This window comes from Thermobia domestica, chromosome 14 (genome assembly GCF_964235325.1).
Source record: "Thermobia domestica chromosome 14, izTheDome1.hap1.1, whole genome shotgun sequence".
Classification (NCBI taxonomy): domain Eukaryota; kingdom Metazoa; phylum Arthropoda; class Insecta; order Zygentoma; family Lepismatidae; genus Thermobia; species Thermobia domestica.
Window position 1 is genome coordinate 115,809,268 of NC_137467.1, and position 19,815 is coordinate 115,829,082.

The following is a 19,815-nucleotide window of genomic DNA, read 5'->3' on the forward strand; positions in this document are numbered from 1 at the left end:
GGCTTTCGGCATCTAATGCCACTAAGCCCACCACGTATGAGAGATGACGTCCCTCGGCGAGCGCACTCTTAGGGGAAAGGGAAAGAAGAAAGGATTGGGGAAGGAAGGAAGCGGCCTGGAACCTATAAGTTAGGTACCACCCCGGCATTTACTTAGTGTGAATGAGGTAAACCCTGGGAAACCTCACTCAGGATGGCTGGTCCGAATATTTTTTTAAACTTTTTCGACGAAGTGTCCCCACCGGGAATTGAACCCGGTACCGCTCGCATCAAAGGCGAGAGTTAAGCTATTTTGTTCAACTTAGGCCTCCAGTGGCCGTTGCGTATGCCAATAGTGTTGATGCTGTAAATAGGATCTATCTATCAATACAGAGTTTGAACATATATTTTATTGTAATTGTTTATAGTTATTTAGCATTAGTCTTATTACCTTCTGTTATGTTTGTTTGAATATCAGGACCTGTTCTCTTGGTTTTTCTACTTCTTCTTTTACGTTTTCGGCCAAAGTTTTGACAGCTTATAGGTTTTTTCGTACGTGATATATTTTGGATTAATTTCACAGGACAATATAATGTGCTATAAACAAGAACTGGAAGGCTTGAAAAGGCATTTAAATATCTTTGAAATTTAGAAATAAGTTAATTCTTATTTTGCGTAAACAAAGGTATATTTTTTTCTAGGCCACATAAAACTTTATTTTTTAAGTAGAATATAAGTTATATACATCAAATGAAAGCTTGAGTTTTCTTCATTTACACCCAATCATTCTCACGGGTTTCTGTGCATCGGCAATGGCTTTAATCATTTTGCATCCAATAATCCCCCTTAGGGGTAATTGGGTAGAAAGCAAACCACAAAAATAAAAAGGTTGCAGCATCAAAAGTAAAGATGCAGAAAGCTTACCACTATTACAGTAGGTGCAGAAAAACCTGCAACATGCAATCAGTTCTTAAAAACTAGAAAAATACCTATATCCTAAAATATGAGGAAAAATGTTGACAAAAACATACCTCCCAATTCCTCCCTTCTGCCGTACCTCAGATCTTGCACTAAGTATCCCGTTTTAATCAACATTCCCCCATATGCATGTATTTTCTTTTTATGACATAATTTAAAACGGTGTTTATATACGTTTCTACAAAGAGATTTACAATAGTTTCTACAAAGAACAATGATTACTTTCAGTAGCACCAGCACTCATATGTTCACACGTGTAAAGCACGAGCTAGATTACAGAATTGTCGTGTGAAAAGTTAGAAAAGGATGACATATCGACCGTTTGTAAGAGTTAAGAAACTTGGTGGTTCAATCTTTCCAATATCATATTTTCGTCTCCTATGGGTGAGTTTGTCCCTGAAATACAGAGACATCTGAAATCCCGAAAGGAACTATAAATACACCCGGTATTAATGAAAGAACAAAAGCTTAAAAAATTTTTGGGCTAGACCCACTATTCAAGAACTTAACACGATATTACACAGTTTATCATATTTTCGTCCATTACCGACCTTTACTTCAGAGTGTTAAATTAGAACAACTTTATTTGTAAAAGACGAATTCCTAATTTATAGAATATGAAAGTGTTTATGAGGTATAAATAATTCAGGAAAACACAAAATATATACTATTATGAACAAGAGAAATACAGTAGTTGTGTTGAAGAAACTAAAATCTATTATGTCAGGCTAGTATTGTGTTATTATAATTATGTTTATTTATATACTCACATAATGATGAAATATTTAGTATATTAGTATATACTGGTCAAAGTCATTTAATAACACCCTGCATGTACCGTCCACTATGTGTCTCTATTAGGTGTGTTCCATCACACCGAGCACCATGCTGTTTTCGATCTATAGAGAGGATGTTGCTAGTAATTTGAAGATTTTGGACAACGACGAAAATTAAAACTGTGTGTCCAAATTTGTCGCATATTGTATGTTGTACTGCATTGCTGGGACAACTTCAGCAAACATGTATTGTGCAGAAACGTTCTGCATTGACCCTATATTGCTCCCTGTCTAGTACACACATAGTACATAAATGTTTGGTTTCCTTCCAAATGAAGTATTAAAGAATTTGTAATTTTATAATTCAATATAATTATTTCCCTTTGCTTTCCATATTTAATTTTTAAAATGAACACACAACAGTAATAGCTAAAATCAATAGTAAATAATAAGAAAAATATATATTAAAACATGACTAGTAACTTACCTGAGCTTGATAATACGAGGGCATTTTCTCAATAGCTTCTTTATACACGCCAACTGCTTTTTCAAAATCCCCTTCGTCTGCGTAAAGTCTTCCCAGGTGAAATAGGGCTGATATTTTTGTAGCTTCATGTGTTCTAGGATCTTTTAAACCCGTACCGTCCAACTGAGAACAGCGAATATATACATCTACAGCTTCTTCTACACGACCAAGTTTCACTAATATTTGTCCAAGGTTTAGATGCGCCACTGAAAGTAAAATATTAAAATATAAGTGTTATTTTAATTGTTGTTATTAGAATATTTTAAATGATTGACTATAACTGTTGAATTATGTCTAATGTAGCAATATTCTGATTAAAGATATGCGGAAACTAAATAACATTTTAGGATTTTAGCGTTAAACTTAGGAAGAATAGTATACCGTTTGCTTGGCCAAATTGATGTTTTACAAACGTATTTGAAAAATAGTTTCTCGAAACATAGTAGACACATTTATGGTTCCTCAAGTACAAAGGACATACTGAAAGTAATTAGCAAGATTAAAAAAAAATCAGAATCCATCAACATATGCAAGTCAAAGCAATCTATTTACTTTACTGGATGTGTCGAGATAGCATAATATCATTAGCTTCGATTAAATGAAAGCTATCAGTAGTTTCAAAATGGCTGACAGTGACGTTTGGTCTCTACGACTTTCTGTGACTGAATTCCTTGCTAAAAGGGAAAGTCTGTTGTGAGTGTGGAGATGTGTGTATAGATACGAACGTTATTAGAAGATGAGAAAAACATTTTAAAGATGGACCCGCAAACATCAAAAACCAACTTCGAAACAGATACCCATGAAGAGCCGTCACAGAACGAGGCATGAAAATAAAGGAAACATTATAAAATATGATAAAGTGGTCATTATAAATACAATTACAGAAATACTTGCTATAGGACACTGTGCAGTATAAAAAATAATTGGAAGGTTAGACTATTAAAAATGCGTTGCCATTGGTCAACTTTGAAAATGAAATGAAACGAAGTCTTTCAGTTTTACGTCTCATGCTTATGTCGGTTAGGCTAAATGACTTTAACTTCGGGAATTTACAACATAACGAGTATGAATGCTGTCTTTTTTACTCATCGCCTAAGTCTGCTTGGTGATAATTTAAATAAAAGTGCATCAAAATTCCATGTTGTTAAAATCAAGAAAACAATAGTTCAATACAGTACATACCTATTTTGTTGTCAATAATTACCATAGATACCATTTTCATACACATTTCCATGTGAAATATGGATATTAATGTAAAATTAATGGTTTTATTAAGAAATTTTATAATCATATACAGTCAACAGTTATACAAAATATATTTTTCATTTGCAATGGAGATAAAATCTCCCTCAAGAGTGGCTTCCAGGCATGAAGCACGTTGAAACAAGAAAGTAAGGTCGATATAGCAAGCGGTTTGCAAGAAAGTCGCAAAGTCCCAAATTGGAAAAGTAAAAGTTTAACAAGTTTCCAGAAATGTCTAACTTCAAATTGTGCAAGTTAAAGAATATAATAAGGAGAAAGAATGAGTATGTGGTACAAGAAAGTCCGTAGATGTGTGTGTGTAGTTGTGTGATTGAGAGGAACATATAATTACACACATCCACACATAAAGAGGGGGGGAAGAGAGAGAGGAAACAAGCAGACTACGTAACTATTCTTTTATTAGAAGTATGACTTACAGGCACTATGACTAACTATTAGAAAAAAGTACTATGCTATACTTTTTCAAATGATATGATAAAAGTAAGAAAGTAATCTAAAATGCTAATAATACTCAAAACCTATTGCAGCAATTAATTTTACTTATTCAATTATACTAATTTATACTATTACAACTTTAGAAGAATAATTATTAGTATTATGATTTTCATTTTTAATTCCAACCGATGACACGAGTACTACTGAAATTGTATTGTAGTACTAAAATCGAATTTAAGTTTTCAATGAATCTGTACGTTTCATGAATTCTTAAAGTAAAGAAACAAATCCTTTTTGGATGTCTGCACTTGTCCTCTCGTATGGACAGACGCGAAGTTCAAATATTTTTATATATATTATTTTCAAAATAGTGGAAACATAGTTTACTACACATAACATGTATGAGGTGATAATTAAGAGTGTGTGTATAACTCGCAACCGTCATTAGTTTTATGTTAGATAGTCGTCTCTAGTACGCCAACCGGAACAGAATGGAGAAATGTGCTGAAGTAAGCAGACAGTTGTGAATCGAAGTGGAAGAATCCTCTGAGTTTGAAAGAAAGTGATAGTATCTGACTCAAAGGTACCTAAGGTGACCACGTGTGTCGCAAGAACTCATAGCAAAATATAAGAGAGTAATATTGAACATAAAAAATCCGTAACAGAGATTACTGAGTATTGAGGAGGATTGTAACCAAGGGTCGCAGAGCGAATACGGCGAAAGTGACCGTGGAACTCAATCATCAGCTCGAACAGCTTATTACAATAATCACAACCCGATGATGCAAGTTGTATAAACTGAACACCTGCGTTCTGTTTCCAATTTTCAAACCCGTGATCAATGCAAACATTTTAGCTCGAAGAAAACTGTGCTAAGAACATGCAAAGTTAACCGCTAATGACTGGACACAAGTAATATGATCAGATGAGTCTTTTTTCAACCATAGGCCATGTATAGCTATCCACACAGCATACAGCCATCCACGGGATCCCGAGACTGATCCGCAATGGACAACGGTACATCCCGTTATCATCTGAATTTCTCCCGGGAAATCCATAGGACATCCGCGGGATATCCAGGTGTCCACTAATATGATGGAAAACGGGATATTCAACGGGACTTAAAAGGGATGTCCGATGGTAAATCGTGGGGTAATGTGGTCCTTGGTATGTCCAGCATGGGATTTCCCTAGGATCTCCTTCGCATGCGGGGCGTCCCACTTGGAAATCCTTTAGGACGTCCCATGCAGGACGTCCTCCGGGAACTATATGGGATAATTGGGATCAAAATGGGACGTCGTAGGGACGTCATGTGCTATGTGGGAAATATCTACTGAAGGTTATGCTCTGGACTATTTATTCCCTACCGTAAAACATGACGTCAGCTCTATGATACTGTGAGCTGCAGTTTCATAAATGTCCTTAATTCCTGTGATTACGCTTACAGAACGCATTACTGTCAGTGATTATTTGGATATTTTAGGTTTACTACTTGGATCTGCTCTTTCTGGCTAATGATGTAATTTTCAAATATTGCAATGCAACAAGTCACATTGCCAGAGATTATGAAATATGTTTCAGTTACATGGGGATCTACACTCTGTAAAGAAAAAATAGCGACACTCGCTCTTATATAGTTCTCACAACATACATTAACCAATATGAGTTTTTACATGAACTGCTGATGATATTACAATGCATATTCTTAATGAGCAGCTCATTCTTAATACTTGCCCCGCAGTTTCAGGTTTTTTATATGCATATAATGAATTTATATGCATATATTAGTAGCTATGTGTGTTTTCAGCAAAAAAGGCTGTGGGAAGAATTATACATAAAAGTATGAAAAATCAACAATAATAGCACAAAACAAAAAACGTAATTTCTTAAAAGTAAGACATATTGTGTACGAACATTGAGAGGTACAATACATCAAACTAGATTTCGTATGTGGACCATGGGCTTTAGGACTTGCAGGGGAATCGTCGAGGCATTTTGGTGACAAGGCTATTGCAAAATGCAACCTTGATTTCATGGAATCACTCCCGGATTATCTGTTCCGGGAGTTCTATTCTATCCGAGATAGTTGTCTATTGAGTTTTCTGCTCATATCGACCCAAACTTTACAATTGGATTCATGTCAGGTGAGTTTGGAGGCCACATGAGTCTTTGAATAGTCATATTCTTACACCACGTATTAACGATTTTCGTTCATTGACATGAAACATTTACGTCCTGGAAAATGAAGTAGTCCATATCTTCTTCAGGAAAGTTATCTTTAGCTGTTCGAAGAATTTTACGTACCAGAATTTGAAGACATTTTTGTACATCAAATGACTCTTCACATACCGTATATCAATTGTTCTGAGTCTTTGACACTGAAGCAAGCCCATACCATCACTCAGTAACTGAATATTTGCATCTCTTAAACAAAATCCGTATCAAGTTTCTCGCTCATTCGTATCCACAACTTCACACCACTATCGTTTACAACTATTCTAAACATTTTAACGGTGAAAACAACATGCTTCCATTTGTCATAAGTCCAAGTAGCATATCGCCTCACAAACGTACGTGTTGAAGTCTTCAGTATTTTTGTTAGTTTCGACTTTCCAGACGGTTTTTTCTTCGTAATATCCTCCTCATACAGTTAAGACAATACAGTCGTACGACTAACTGCAGTTCCAAGATCAAAACGATTTTTTGGGGAAGTCATTCCTTAATTCTGCAGTGCCATTGATTTTATTTGGCGATCAGCTCTGGGTGATGCTTTCTTTTATCTATTACACTGTTGACGAAGGGATGATTTCTTATACTATTTTTGCTTGTGAATTACTCTTTCTGCCGTCGAATGGTAAATTCTGAGTATTCCAGCCATCTCCCTTAACTTAGCTCTGCAAAGCAAGAAGTATGTCTTGTTCACGTGACAAGTCACATTTCTTACCAATCATACTTGTTTACAGTTCACATGTAGCAACAATTTCATACAAAAACAACACTGCACAACAACAATATTGCCACTTGACACTGTTCAAACAATTACAAAGCATAGAACAATCACAAAATGCTAATTACCTGGGCTTACACATCACAAATGCAATGCAGAATTCTCACCCCAATAATTTACGAGACGCTCTCAGGTGCCATCTGGAGAGAATATTACTGATACTTAAATAATTAGTAAGCGCCATTGTACACCATAGGTGTCACAGATAATGGAAACGAATTATCACACTCATAATTTCCTTCTATTCCTCTTCTAGCCGGCATAATTTCCTTCTATTCCTCTTCTAGCCGGCTGCAACTATGGTTTTGTGTAAGTTTCCTTGAGAATTGAGGTGTCGCTATTTTTTCTTTACAGAGTGTATTACAACACCTCTCGTGCTCGTTTATTTCTCAGACCTTAAAGTTATTGAACACAAGTGATCAGTTTTAGAGCTCACCATTCGGAACAGATTCTCCTTAAATCATAGTCCTGGAAATGAGTACTACATTGCATCCGAAATGGAGCAGTAATATTCCTAAACATTCATGACCATTCCACGGAAAATCAGAGCTGTTACGTATTCTAACAGTAGTCCATGCCATATTAATCAGTAAATTATATTCTCTGCAAGTCTGCATTAGGTCATCCCATGGTTTAGGAGACACTGTCTTCGCTGCTCATTAATGAAACAATATAGAGAACGTTATGATCCACGTTTTTTAAATGTGTACAGCATTGCAAATAAAAGGAAGAATTAAAAAAATAACAGACCTAAGGCTTCTTTTGGAAAGTAGTATATTTGTCTATATATTTATTACCAATTACTATAATAATTTTATTTAGTGTACTTATGTAAATGAGTCTTCATTTTTAGTCTGAATAAATTCACTAATTTACGTCTTTACTCTCGCTTACCAGCCGACTTTATGAAGCGAATCTTATTCATGTTTCGGATTTTAAAAAATTATGGTATAAAAACATGATTGATAATTTCTAGTGCGCAAGATCGTTGTAAGTTTGGTAAGGAACGCATTGAAGGAGAACAGGAGGTCGACGCACATTCTTTTCTCTATATTTGTTAGAAAGTATCTATTAGATTTCTATAAGAATTTACTTAAAATAATTTGGAAAAGGAAATGCTGGTCTCAAATACAATAGATTAATGGTCTAAAGTACAATAAATTGACAAATCTGCAGCTTAATATGGGATTCAAACCACATGAGCTCCCGCCAGCACTTATCCACGAACCCGGGATTTATTTCGTATTAACTAAGATAAAATTAAATTTTTCTTAATTTCAATTATTTGGCGTTAAATTTTAAATACTTTTATTATGTTGCATGTATAATCCCATAAAGAACAAATACATGATTTGATTCTTTTACATATTATAATATATATATTCGTTTTGTTTGTTTATGTAATTATTTTAAGTTTAATGTTCTAATTTGCGTGCGGAAGTACTACTAGACGAGATCCTACAAGTTAATCTCAAACAAGTACTTCCGCCGGGATTGGAACCCGAGTTCACAGGGAAAAGGCAAAAACACAAATTATTTGGCCAGGATAAAAATTTTTGACCAAGGTATCGTTTTATTTTGCTTATGAAGACGTCGTTTAATTATTTATATTGATGTACCGTTGTATTCTTTTGGGTGTAAAAGGAACCCATTGAAGACAAATGTAATAAAATTTCGGAGTATTTGTTTCCAACACTGCGATACAAAATTAGAAGCGTGTCAGGATAACGGACTGACAAGTGACCCCATTCTTGAAAAAAAAAATAAAAAAATACTTTGAACAAAATTGCTTCCGGGTTTTTTTATTTTCAATCGTAACAATATACAACGAACCTATATGCATTCTTCTGTCTGTACCATTTGTATTTGAATTTTTGTATATTTATTGTCACTTTCTCTCTCTCTCTCATTTTGTATGTATGTGTTTGTGTGTGTGTGCATGTTTTTAGCTGTTGTTGAAAAGCTATTCAATGTTTCTCCTTCTTTCTCCATTTCTCTTGTCTTCACTCCTCGGCTGCTACCATTTTTCGGCTAGTCACGTGACTTCATACATCAACAGCCTCCAACGTGCAGATGACAGTTCTCAGTGTGTCAATATCTAGGGAATTCGTCTCTCTCCAACTTCTCCTGCATTTGACAGGTAAATGAGACGCGTTTCTCAACGCATGTCCTCTTTCTCTTCCTTTTTTTCTCTTTTCTTCACCTTCCTCTTCTTCCCAACTTATTTACCCCTTTCTAATTTGTTTTCTTTCAGTGCCCTTGCTAAACGGTACTCTTTTCCTTTTTATGTTTAAAAGTCTTATGCTTGTATATCGTTTTGTCTTATTTTACACAAGATAAGCACGTAGTTGTGCGGTGGTATGTATATTGTAAACTATGAGTCTTCCCTTCAAATTTGTTTCATTCAATTTTTAACGTTCCAAGAGCAATTTGTCGTGTCCATCCTCCGAGCGCAACATTTATATATACTGCAGAGCCAAGATTGAAATATTGTTATCTGAAAACTTATGAATATTAATAATTCAAAAAAGGTTAAACAATTGGTGTTTTGATTTTTAGTTAATTAAATTGTTATAAATATTACCATTATTAAATATGTAAGTAACAACACAATGTATATTTAAAATGTTTAAATTAGAATCTTTAACATTTTTGTGAATTCATTGTGAATTCTGCATACTGCAATACGCATTAACATTGAGTTAATTATGAATTGCATTTTCTCTTCAAATTAATCGTAATATATCCCTCAAAGGATACTAATTTTGCGATCTAGCAATCACTGTTCACTAAGTACAAAAGCAACTTAAATAAATAGGTATTTTTACTCACAGAGGGCTAAATCTACATGTTTATGTGCAACACCAAATTATTTGAGTTGAGTGAAACGCCAGTTTAAAATGCAGAGTGATTTGTTAACAATTTCGCTTTCTTCATGTTTTAAATTTTATCATATTTCTCGCAGTCAAAGCTTTTTATTAGTTTAATTTGATTGTTTTATTCTGAGCAAATTCGCCGATAAAGTTTCAATCTATTCTATAGGATATTTATCAATTATGCAAGGTACAAATATCTTTTAATTGGATTTTTCTTTATTTAACACAGTATTTCAACGGTTTTGGATGGCCGTGGCTCCGAAATTATTCACTTTATACATTGTATATTTCTTGCATAACTTCGACACACAGTACCTAGATGTTCCAGTTTTGATTATTGTTTTCTCGTTTGAAAGAGTATGCTTTATTGGTATTCCATATAAATATCATCAAGATGAAATAATGGTTTTTTGAAGTCGCTTAAAAATGGGAAAGATTTGATATAAAAGAAACGAAAACTGACATTCCTGTTCTAACAGATATTGCATAACTCTGATGCATATTGTCCTGCGTACCAGATCCAAGGACATTGAACGAATTATGGTGGTTTGGATTCCAATTTCAAACTGCAGTTTAACGTATTATCTGGCCACGGTGCGGAAACAAGATCCTAAATTTTAAAAACTAACAAACAAATGAGAAAATAAGATGCAAGCGAAAAAATTTACATCCTTTAATTTTTAAAATATTCTCAATGAATATTCAAATATTTATCATAGTGTAAAACATTTTTTCTATAGCATACAATCTATAGATTTGGGAATAGTGTTGCCACGAGACGATACATTTCTCGTGTCTCGTCTCGTCTCGTAAACGAGACGAGACAAAACTCTTTTAAACGAGACACGAGACGAGACGGGACGTCTCGGGAAATGTCTCGTCTCGTCTCGTGTCTCGAAAATCAAAACGCTGGCGGGAATGGCCAAGATTGAAATTGCCAGTGGTCATATAGATTGCAAAAGGAAAATCCCCTTTGTGCGAAAACATGTTGAAAATCCTTCATAGAAAAATGTCCTCTGTCTATTGAATGAAACAATCGTGATACGTGAGTTTCCAAGAGTATCATCCTTAATGTCTTGTCCCCAATTCCCCTTGCTGTAAACTGAGGGATTCTCATTTTTTTCACACCACATTGTAGCACACACCCTGCGGTTATGGGAACAGATTTGAACCATGGAGGTGAAGACTGGCCCCAAGCATTCTTTCGTCCGATGTGTCGTTCAGTTCCCATTACTATGGCACTTTAAGTAGAGCTTACTGTGCAGTAACATATAAAATTTCAATCAAATACTTTCCATTACTCAATAAAATTATTTGGTTTGGATTGGTATGGGTTAACACTGTGAAACCTAAAGGCTGGAATATATGAAATCAAAGTGTACACACATATCTATCTCTCTATTTTTCTATATATCTTTCCATCTCTCTCTCTCTCTCTCTCTCTCTCTCTCTCTCTATATATATATATATATATATATATATATATATATATATATATATATATATATATATATATATATATATATATATATATATATATATATATATACAGACACTATAAAGCAAGTGGGCTGATAGTATACGATAGTGTCGGGAATGGTGACACGGGCACACGATGTTTGTCCACCACGAAGTTCACTTGGCGGGGGCTGGGATCGACCTCTGAGCCACCGCGGTCCCCACACACATTCAATGTTTGTCCACCACAAAGCTCACATGGCACTAACCGAGATCGAACCGAGTACCACATACACCAGAGGTGAAGGCTTCACGGTGTAGCTACCGTGACATTTCTTGTCTTGTGAGTTCTGGGTAATACTTGTACCTTAGTTGTATCTTGATTAGCATGGTGCAGCCTGCTACATTTTACTTCCGTTCCCATGGTATGCTGATATATTTTTTACGAGACAAGACGAGACAAAAAGAAACAGACGAGACGAGACGGGACGGGCATATTTTTTCGAGACGAGACACTGGACGTGACACACTTTGCACGAGACGAGACGAGACAGCCTGAAGTCTCGTCTCGTCCCGTCTCGTCTCGTCTCGTCTCGTAGCAACACTATTTAGGAGCTTGCTTTATTATATTTACAATCAGAACGTTACTAGAAGAGAGAAAATGATCTCATTAGTAGGATAAAATGTAATCTTAACATAACATATGGTATAATACTGCATTTTCCCCCGGTATTTTCTACTGATGTCTTTAAAACAAATATTTTATTTAAAGATTTCTCTTTCACTTAAAGAATTGTAATTGGTAGATGATTTATTAAAAATATTTGAAAAATGAAGCGAAATGGATTCTTTAAGTTTTACGTTCCAAGGTTATGCCGGCTGGGCTAGAGGAGATGGTGATTAGGAGAAATGAGTGAACTGGTGGAATAAAGAACGTGGGAGGAAACGGGAGAACCTCGAGAAAATCCACACACACGGCGTTTTGTACATCACAAAGGTCACTTGGCGGAGCTAAAAAGTAATTGAAATTGGAATTACAATAAGTGATCAACAGTAGATAGTGTAATTTAAAGAAGATGAAATTTTTCAGCTTAATGTCCTACAATTATGCCCGTTATGCTAAGGTATCGGATAATTAAGGCAAGGAAATGATAATGGAGGAATTATGGAATGGAATTGCAGGAGGAAACGGGAACAACTCGAGAAAAGCCATGGCCATATTTTTCCACAACAAACATACTTGGCCGAGAAAAGAACCAGGAATCCTACACACCAGAGGTAAGCGCTCTACCACTGAACCATCATAGCATAGTAAGACTGCATTTAATAACACTAAATCACAATCAAAAATTCTTGAGCCTAAATAATATACTTAAGTTTATCTTTGCTTGCATATGAAGATAAAGCTTAATCATATAATATACAGCTGTACATTATGCTGTGATATTTTTAGCATAATTATTAATAGAACAAGTGAGTTCCGTTTCACAGAGTGACAATACAGTAGACTTCCATACTGTGGCCGCTGTTGACGTCCCTATGCAAATCCACTCATTCATTCCAAACTGTGGTAATTCAATATTCAAAGTTCAAGTACTACATCTACAATTACTGGTTAGAATGTTGTAATAATATCAAAGATAGAACTTGTTCCTCAGACGTTGAACCTATATCAAAAAGCCATTACTTGCTATGCCTTTCTGTTTTTCTTCTATGGCGCTGAAGGTTGAAACTGGAAATCGTTAATTTGAATCAAATCCGAATTGAATAGATGGTTAAGAGAAAAGATGAAAACTACTCTTGGGAAGCTTAATTGATTGCAGAAAACTGCATTTTCACATCTTTTACCGTTCTGGTCGACGGAAATCAATATTGAAACCGAAAGTAGTAATGAATTTTAACCACTTTCAATTTTGGTAGAGTTTTATAGGTTGCGATGGTATGTTCTCCTGAGATTCAAAATCCACTGAAGGAAACCGCTTCACACTATCTATTACCATTTTTTTCTGTGGCGATAAATGTTGAAACTCGAACTGGTTAATTTTAAAAACTTCCAGATTCAATAGAAGGTTAAGAGAAGAGTTTGAATCTACCCTTGGGAAGCTGAATCGATTGGAGGAAACTGTATTTTGATATATCTTAACGGTTTTGCTCAATAGAACTTAGTATTGCAGCAGGAACTAACATTAAATTTGAACTATTTCCGGTTTTGGTAGAGTGTTGCAGGCTTTAATGGTACGTTAGTATTGTAGCTGAAAGTAACATTAAATTTGAGCTACTTCCGGTATTGGTCGAGTGTTGCAGGTTGTAATGTTACGTTCTCTTGATATCCTGGATCGTTTGCTAACTCCAGTTGTCGCTATCTCATATTATTTTGTTCCATTCTGATAAAAGTTAAAATCAGAAATGGTTAATTGGAACCACTTCAGGTTTGAATAAAGGGTTAAGAGAGGAGATGGAACATATTTTTGTGACGCTGGATAAATTGCCAAAACCGCATCTCGATATGTCTTAGCGTTTTCACTCTATGAAAAGTAGTATTAAAGGTGGAACAACCAACAAATTTGAATCACTTACAGTTTTGGCAGAGTGTTGCGAGCTGTGATGAGATGCTAAATGGATTGCAGAAAACCACTGCCCACTATATTTGACCACTTTTATTCTATGGCGATAAATGCTGAAACTGGAAATTGTTAATTTTTAACACTTTCAGTTTGAGTAGATGGTTACTGAAGAAGATTAACCATTTCTTGGGCCAATGAATCAATTGCAGAAAACCGCATCTCGATATCTCATAACGGTTTTGCTCAGTGTATATCAATATTCAAACTATAAGCAACATTGAATTGTAACCACTTCCGCCTTTGGTAGAATTTCGCGGGTTGTGGCGGTGTGTTCTCTTTAGACCATAAATATTAGAAAAGGATAGTCGTTATCTGTTACTGTTTTTTTTTCTATAGCGATAAGCACTGAAACTGGAAGCGACTGATTTGAACCACTTTTGGTTTGAATAGAGAGTAACAGAAGAAGTTGGAACCTATTAAAGGGACGCTGAATCGAAAAAAAACGCGTCTCGGTTTTTTACCGTTTTTGCTTTGATACCTGTCAACAGACGGACAGACAAAACAGTTTTATAAGACTTCCGATACTTATGCGTAGTTTGGAAGTTTAGAAATATATAGAAAAATGAATAAAACAAACTGCTGAACAAACTAGTAAAACTTCCACATAGTTGTAAAAATTTCATCATTTGATTTTTATTCCACAAATAACTTAGGAACCAAAGATTTGCACACCATAGCACTTCATAAGCTTCTATAGCAAGTCAAAGTCTATCGTCATGCCAAGGTTGATCTTGGTAGACTGAGTTTGATGGAACTCGAGTGATCGTTATCAATGACTTTTCAGCAAAAAATCAAATAAAGAATGAAACGTGATTTTTAATGAATAGTAAATTACAAATCTGTAAAACTGAAATCTCTTATTCATTCGTTCTACTTAAACTCTATTCTAGATATTCTATTTGAATATCTGCGGAAAGGCTATAATATTTCCTAATAATAGGCTCATAAATATTTATTCTTAAATGATCAAAAGCGTAAGTGATCTAAAGTGGCATAAACAACCTTTATTGATCTTGTTTCAATTCGATAAAGAGAAAGGTATAAGTAACACATTTAACTCTTTACTAAACTTTTCTCTATATTGTTTAATATGTATGTATAGGAAAAATTTTAGAATTCCTATATTAAAAGTTCCTAAAGAAAGGTGGAAAATGTGCAATAAAATTATGAAAAGAATATATATATATGAGTTTTCTTTTGATGATCAAATTCCATCGGTATTATCTTAACGAATGTTTACAATGAAAATATAGTACGTGCTGAAATAGATACAGACTCATCGAAAGAAGATATAGTTTAGTACTAGCATTTCATAACAAACGAAGTATAAATGCATATACCTTTCTGACTACAATATTTTTTAAGAGTATTAGTTCAAAGTTGTATTCAAAAATTTCAGTGTTCTATTGAAATGCTTGTTTCAGTTAAAACCTAGTCTCAAATAAAGAGAAAACTTTTACTCATCTCACATAAAGTTGTCCTTTATAGGATGTAATTTCAGCGTAGCTGTTTCAGAAAAAAGTAGAGAAAAAGAGTAAAGAAAAATACCGAAGGAGAAATAGATTTGTAATTGAAGAGTGAATTTCAATTCTGGAAAACTCTGACAATCCTGGTATTCATTCTCTCTACTCTATCTTTTATTCTTACAGATCATCCGCTCAAAATGCTCTCAGAACGGAGACATTTTCTGAGTTAGAGAAGCATGAAAACCCCGATCTCTCTCGTGGTAGAAATATCGGTTGATGCAGCGAGCGCTTTCTGGCGACTGAACTTTCGTCTCATTCAGTTTAATACGCTACACTGGACTCCCTGCAAATGGCAAATGATGCGAAATGCTTTTTGCTATCTGAAAGGAATATGACAGAAGGAAATGAGGTACGCTAAAGTAAAAAATACTTCTCCATTCTCTTTCTCTCGTATATTTAGTTTTATGTCGTCTTCTTCTTCTTTTACGAAACAGTTTTTTTTTCTTTTTGGATGACAGTTGGTTGTATTTATTATTACTACTATTAGAAAAACGAAAACATTTACTCTGATTATTTTCAATATTACAAAGTAAAGAAGCATACGACGTTCAGAAGTTTATACTGATAATTTAGCTCACATTTGTTAACAAGATCATACTCTCCGTAAAACACCTAAAAAGATGACTTATGTTCCATATTGGGGATACGTTTCCGTTTCCTTTTTGGTATGGGATGAGGTATTAATAAGTAACATATATTATTGCTGCTTTCTCATTATCTCACACCTTATAAAGCAACTTTAAATTCGACTTACTTTTATTTCTATGTACTTTTCTGGGTCTCTTTATATAATTTCTATTTTATTTCTATATATTGAATCAATAGGCAGACACTTAGGACCAGTCGCACTAAACTTGGATATAAGAACAATTTACAAAATAATATTAATAAAGTCGCCTTAGCAAGCATTTCAAAATAAAACTTTTAATAACACTGTGATTAAAGCACAGAGTCTAATTTGAGAATGAAACTTGTACTTCATCGGAGATAAGCATAATGCAAATTTTGAGTACAATCACTGTTACAAAGCATGAAAAGTTTACTACAATCAACTAAAGTAACAGGAAAGTCTGTTTGTCGAAACTCAAATAATTATATATAAACAACAAAAATGGTTATGTTTGCTTAGAATTAAATATTCTTTATTAATTTGTGAGTATTTTTCTGTTTATTTTTGACATCATGACTGGGACATTATTAAATATATTTGAATGAACTTGCATGCCAGTGCAAAATCTTTAACAAGAAATTGCAACGATTCGAATCAGCGTCTGAAGAAAGGATAATGTCTTAATCCAAAATAGTATACTAAAACTAAAAGTAGCTGACATTTTGTAGTACTTCTGGTTTCAGTATTGACCTCCAGAGAGCTAAAACCAAAATATATATCAATAAGCATTCTTTTCCGAATCAATTTAGCGTCCCAAGAATTTTATGTGTTATTTCTTCTTTTAATTCTCTATTTAAACCGGAAAGGTAGAAACCAATCGTTTTTTATTTCACTCTAGATGGTCATAGAACAAAACAGTAATAGAGGTGACAAACAGCTTTTATGGGAATCGATATACATTCTCAAGACAAGATACGATCTTCATCCGTATTAATATACAAAACTGGAAGTAGTGAAATTTACTATCACTTCCGATTTCAATATTGATCTTCAAAGAGCAAAAATTGTAATATATATAGAGAAGCTGTTTTCGGAATAGATTCAGCGTCCAAAGAAGACGTTTCATCTTCTCCGTTAACCCTCTATTCCAACTAGAAGTGCTATAAATCAATTATTTCCGATTTCAATCTTTATGGGTATAGAACGTAGACAGTAATAGAAAGCAATATCGATGCAGCATCTTTCATATCTCTCTACTATGACCGTATGTGGTAATATATTTCTACCACTTAAATATTGATCTCCATAGAGCAAAATAGCTAAGTCATAAATAGAACCGGTCTTTTGGAATCAATTTTTGATTTCAAGAGAAACTTTACCTTTCTCTGTCAACCGTTTTCAATACTGATCAAAATAGTGCAAATGGTATTTGATAAAAAAAGAACGTTTCTTTAATGTAGCTAATATCGTAAGAATAGATTCAATCTTGGACTTCATTTCTCTATTGCTTTTGCAACCGGAAATGGTATAAATCTTCAGATTTTAGCATTGATTCCCACTAAGGAAAAAAAGCAATACGCGTTGGAAGCGAGAAATTATTTTTATATGAATTCATTATCCAATGAGTAGATTTCATCTCAGCTTTATTTTTCTATAGGAAACAGAAGTAGTAAGAAATTGTAGAAATTTCGGTTTCAATACTCATATCTATGTAGTAACAGATATTGTAAGACATACCAGAAACTATTTTTGATATCGATTCGGAGTCGGATAGATTTCATTGCTAACATTTTTTCCTCTATCGCAGCAAGAAGTTGTAGATCTGAATCAATATTGAATAATTTGGAAATGTACAGCAATTTCACAAGAATGAAACGTAACTTCTTGTTGTATATAGATAATGTTATTTATTGATTGAAGTTCAACTCTTTTCAATAACTCATTTACCTCAATTGAATCAGTCATTGCGAAAAGACCATATTTCCATCCCCACTACATTTTCATTTTAGTGCAAAGTCGAGACGTATGTGAAGAAACGCGCATCCCCTGTGAAAAGACCAATTGTCTGGTCACATTATGTTTCATATCCTACACTATTGCCTCAATATCATCGATGATATTGTATACGTTGAGTTTGCAATCCAAAGTTTTCTTCTCGTTTTCAATTTACTTTGGTGGTTATATGGCCTTCTCATAATGACTGATTCAATTTTACATAAAATTGGATGCTTGAGTTTAGGTATTACATAAAAAGTACGAATGGCAACTTCTAGTCTACACGAAAAGTCAATATTGTCATACAGTATATTGCTTTATGTTTACTTGTAACTGAAGTTCATTTAACTAAGTTTGTCACATACACTAATTGCGCACTTCATGGTGTTTGTTAACACCTTAAAGCTAGACTGTTATTACCTTTGACTACCTTGAAATTGACTCTAACGCCTGAGTTATACGGAACCCAAAATTTTCAACTGAAGTTTAAGTTGCATAACATTTCAGGCGTAATGGCAAAAGCACGGGAATGGACTCGGAACATGTGGTTTCCAGCATACATGTCCTCATCGTTTTCCCTTCGCTACATTTAACATTTACTGCAACGATTTCACCTTAAATTGGCCAAACTCCAGAAATCGTCTTCGTCCTTTGCTCGGAACAGACTCAAGACTCCTTGCTTTATATAAAAGGAGAACACCCGGGTGGAAATACTCACTTCTTCCTCTGTCTCTCCCTCTCCGTCTTCTTGGCATTTTTATGCAAACTTTGGGAGAGAAATAAAAGAAAAGAGGAGAAAGGAAAGGGTGGTTGGGGAATGTTGCACAGAGGGTACGCGGCAATTGGAGAAGAATAGGTCTGCTTCTTGTGCTGTTTTCATTGCTGAAACCGCGAATTGACTCTCGTATTCACACCACGAGGATACCACATTCAGGTGGAAATTGGGTTGATCGAACATTCTGGAGAAAGATATGCGGCAAATCGAGGGGAGGCTATTTGAATCTTTGAAGTTTGATTCTACATCGTTCACGGTTTGCAGGAAATTCAACTACCAACAAATTCTTTTTATTCGATTTCTTTTTATTCATATTATGCTTAACACATTCAACGAAACTGGCCAAGGAAAAACGTTATTTCCAAATTTTATATGAATCTTCGGGCATGTTTTATGCACAACTCTTTCATTTTTACGAAAATACTTTAAGATATATATTGAAAGTAAGTTTTAGATTCGGTATCCAACTAACTCAATAGTTTAAATAAACTGAAGGTACACAACCGCAGAAACAAAAGTATTCATTACATATCAACTATGACAAAACATTGCCGTTGGGATTTATACACTGTATTTTCCAAAAGTTTTATATTGTATACATTTGTCCAGTTGTCTTTCACACAAAAGTTTTCCAAATAAACACACACCATGTGGAAGTTTAAAACTACTTTGATATCTCTCGGAGAACTTCGAGCCCATGAGGAGGACCAATTCTATTAGAAAAGTCCTTGGTACGATGGTCTTAGCTCCAGTGACACCCAATCAAATGATACTGACGTCACACAAAATTAGTAATGGAATTGGTGCACGCACGACTCGAATTCATGACGTCGCTTTTAAATCGATTAAACAGTTCATTAGGAGCAAATCTTGCACTAAATAGGCCTATGTGATTTTACTGTTGTTATGATTGAGCAAACATTTACGAAAAATCACGTTTTTAGGAGGTAGATATATTGCTTGATCTGTAAGTCTCGAGTCTTCAACT

The 19,815-nt window shown here is 34.5% G+C and overlaps 1 protein-coding gene across 1 annotated transcript in view; it reads right to left on the reverse strand.

Annotated features, from left to right (window-relative positions):
* Positions 1 to 19,815, reverse strand: part of LOC145670291 (protein O-mannosyl-transferase TMTC2-like) — a 700,866-nt gene that overhangs the window by 213,253 nt on the left and 467,798 nt on the right. Inside the window, exon 5 of the mRNA XM_081738753.1 lies at positions 2,220 to 2,464. Coding sequence (XP_081594879.1) covers positions 2,220 to 2,464 — 245 coding nt within the window. The remainder of the gene's footprint in view (positions 1 to 2,219; positions 2,465 to 19,815) is intronic.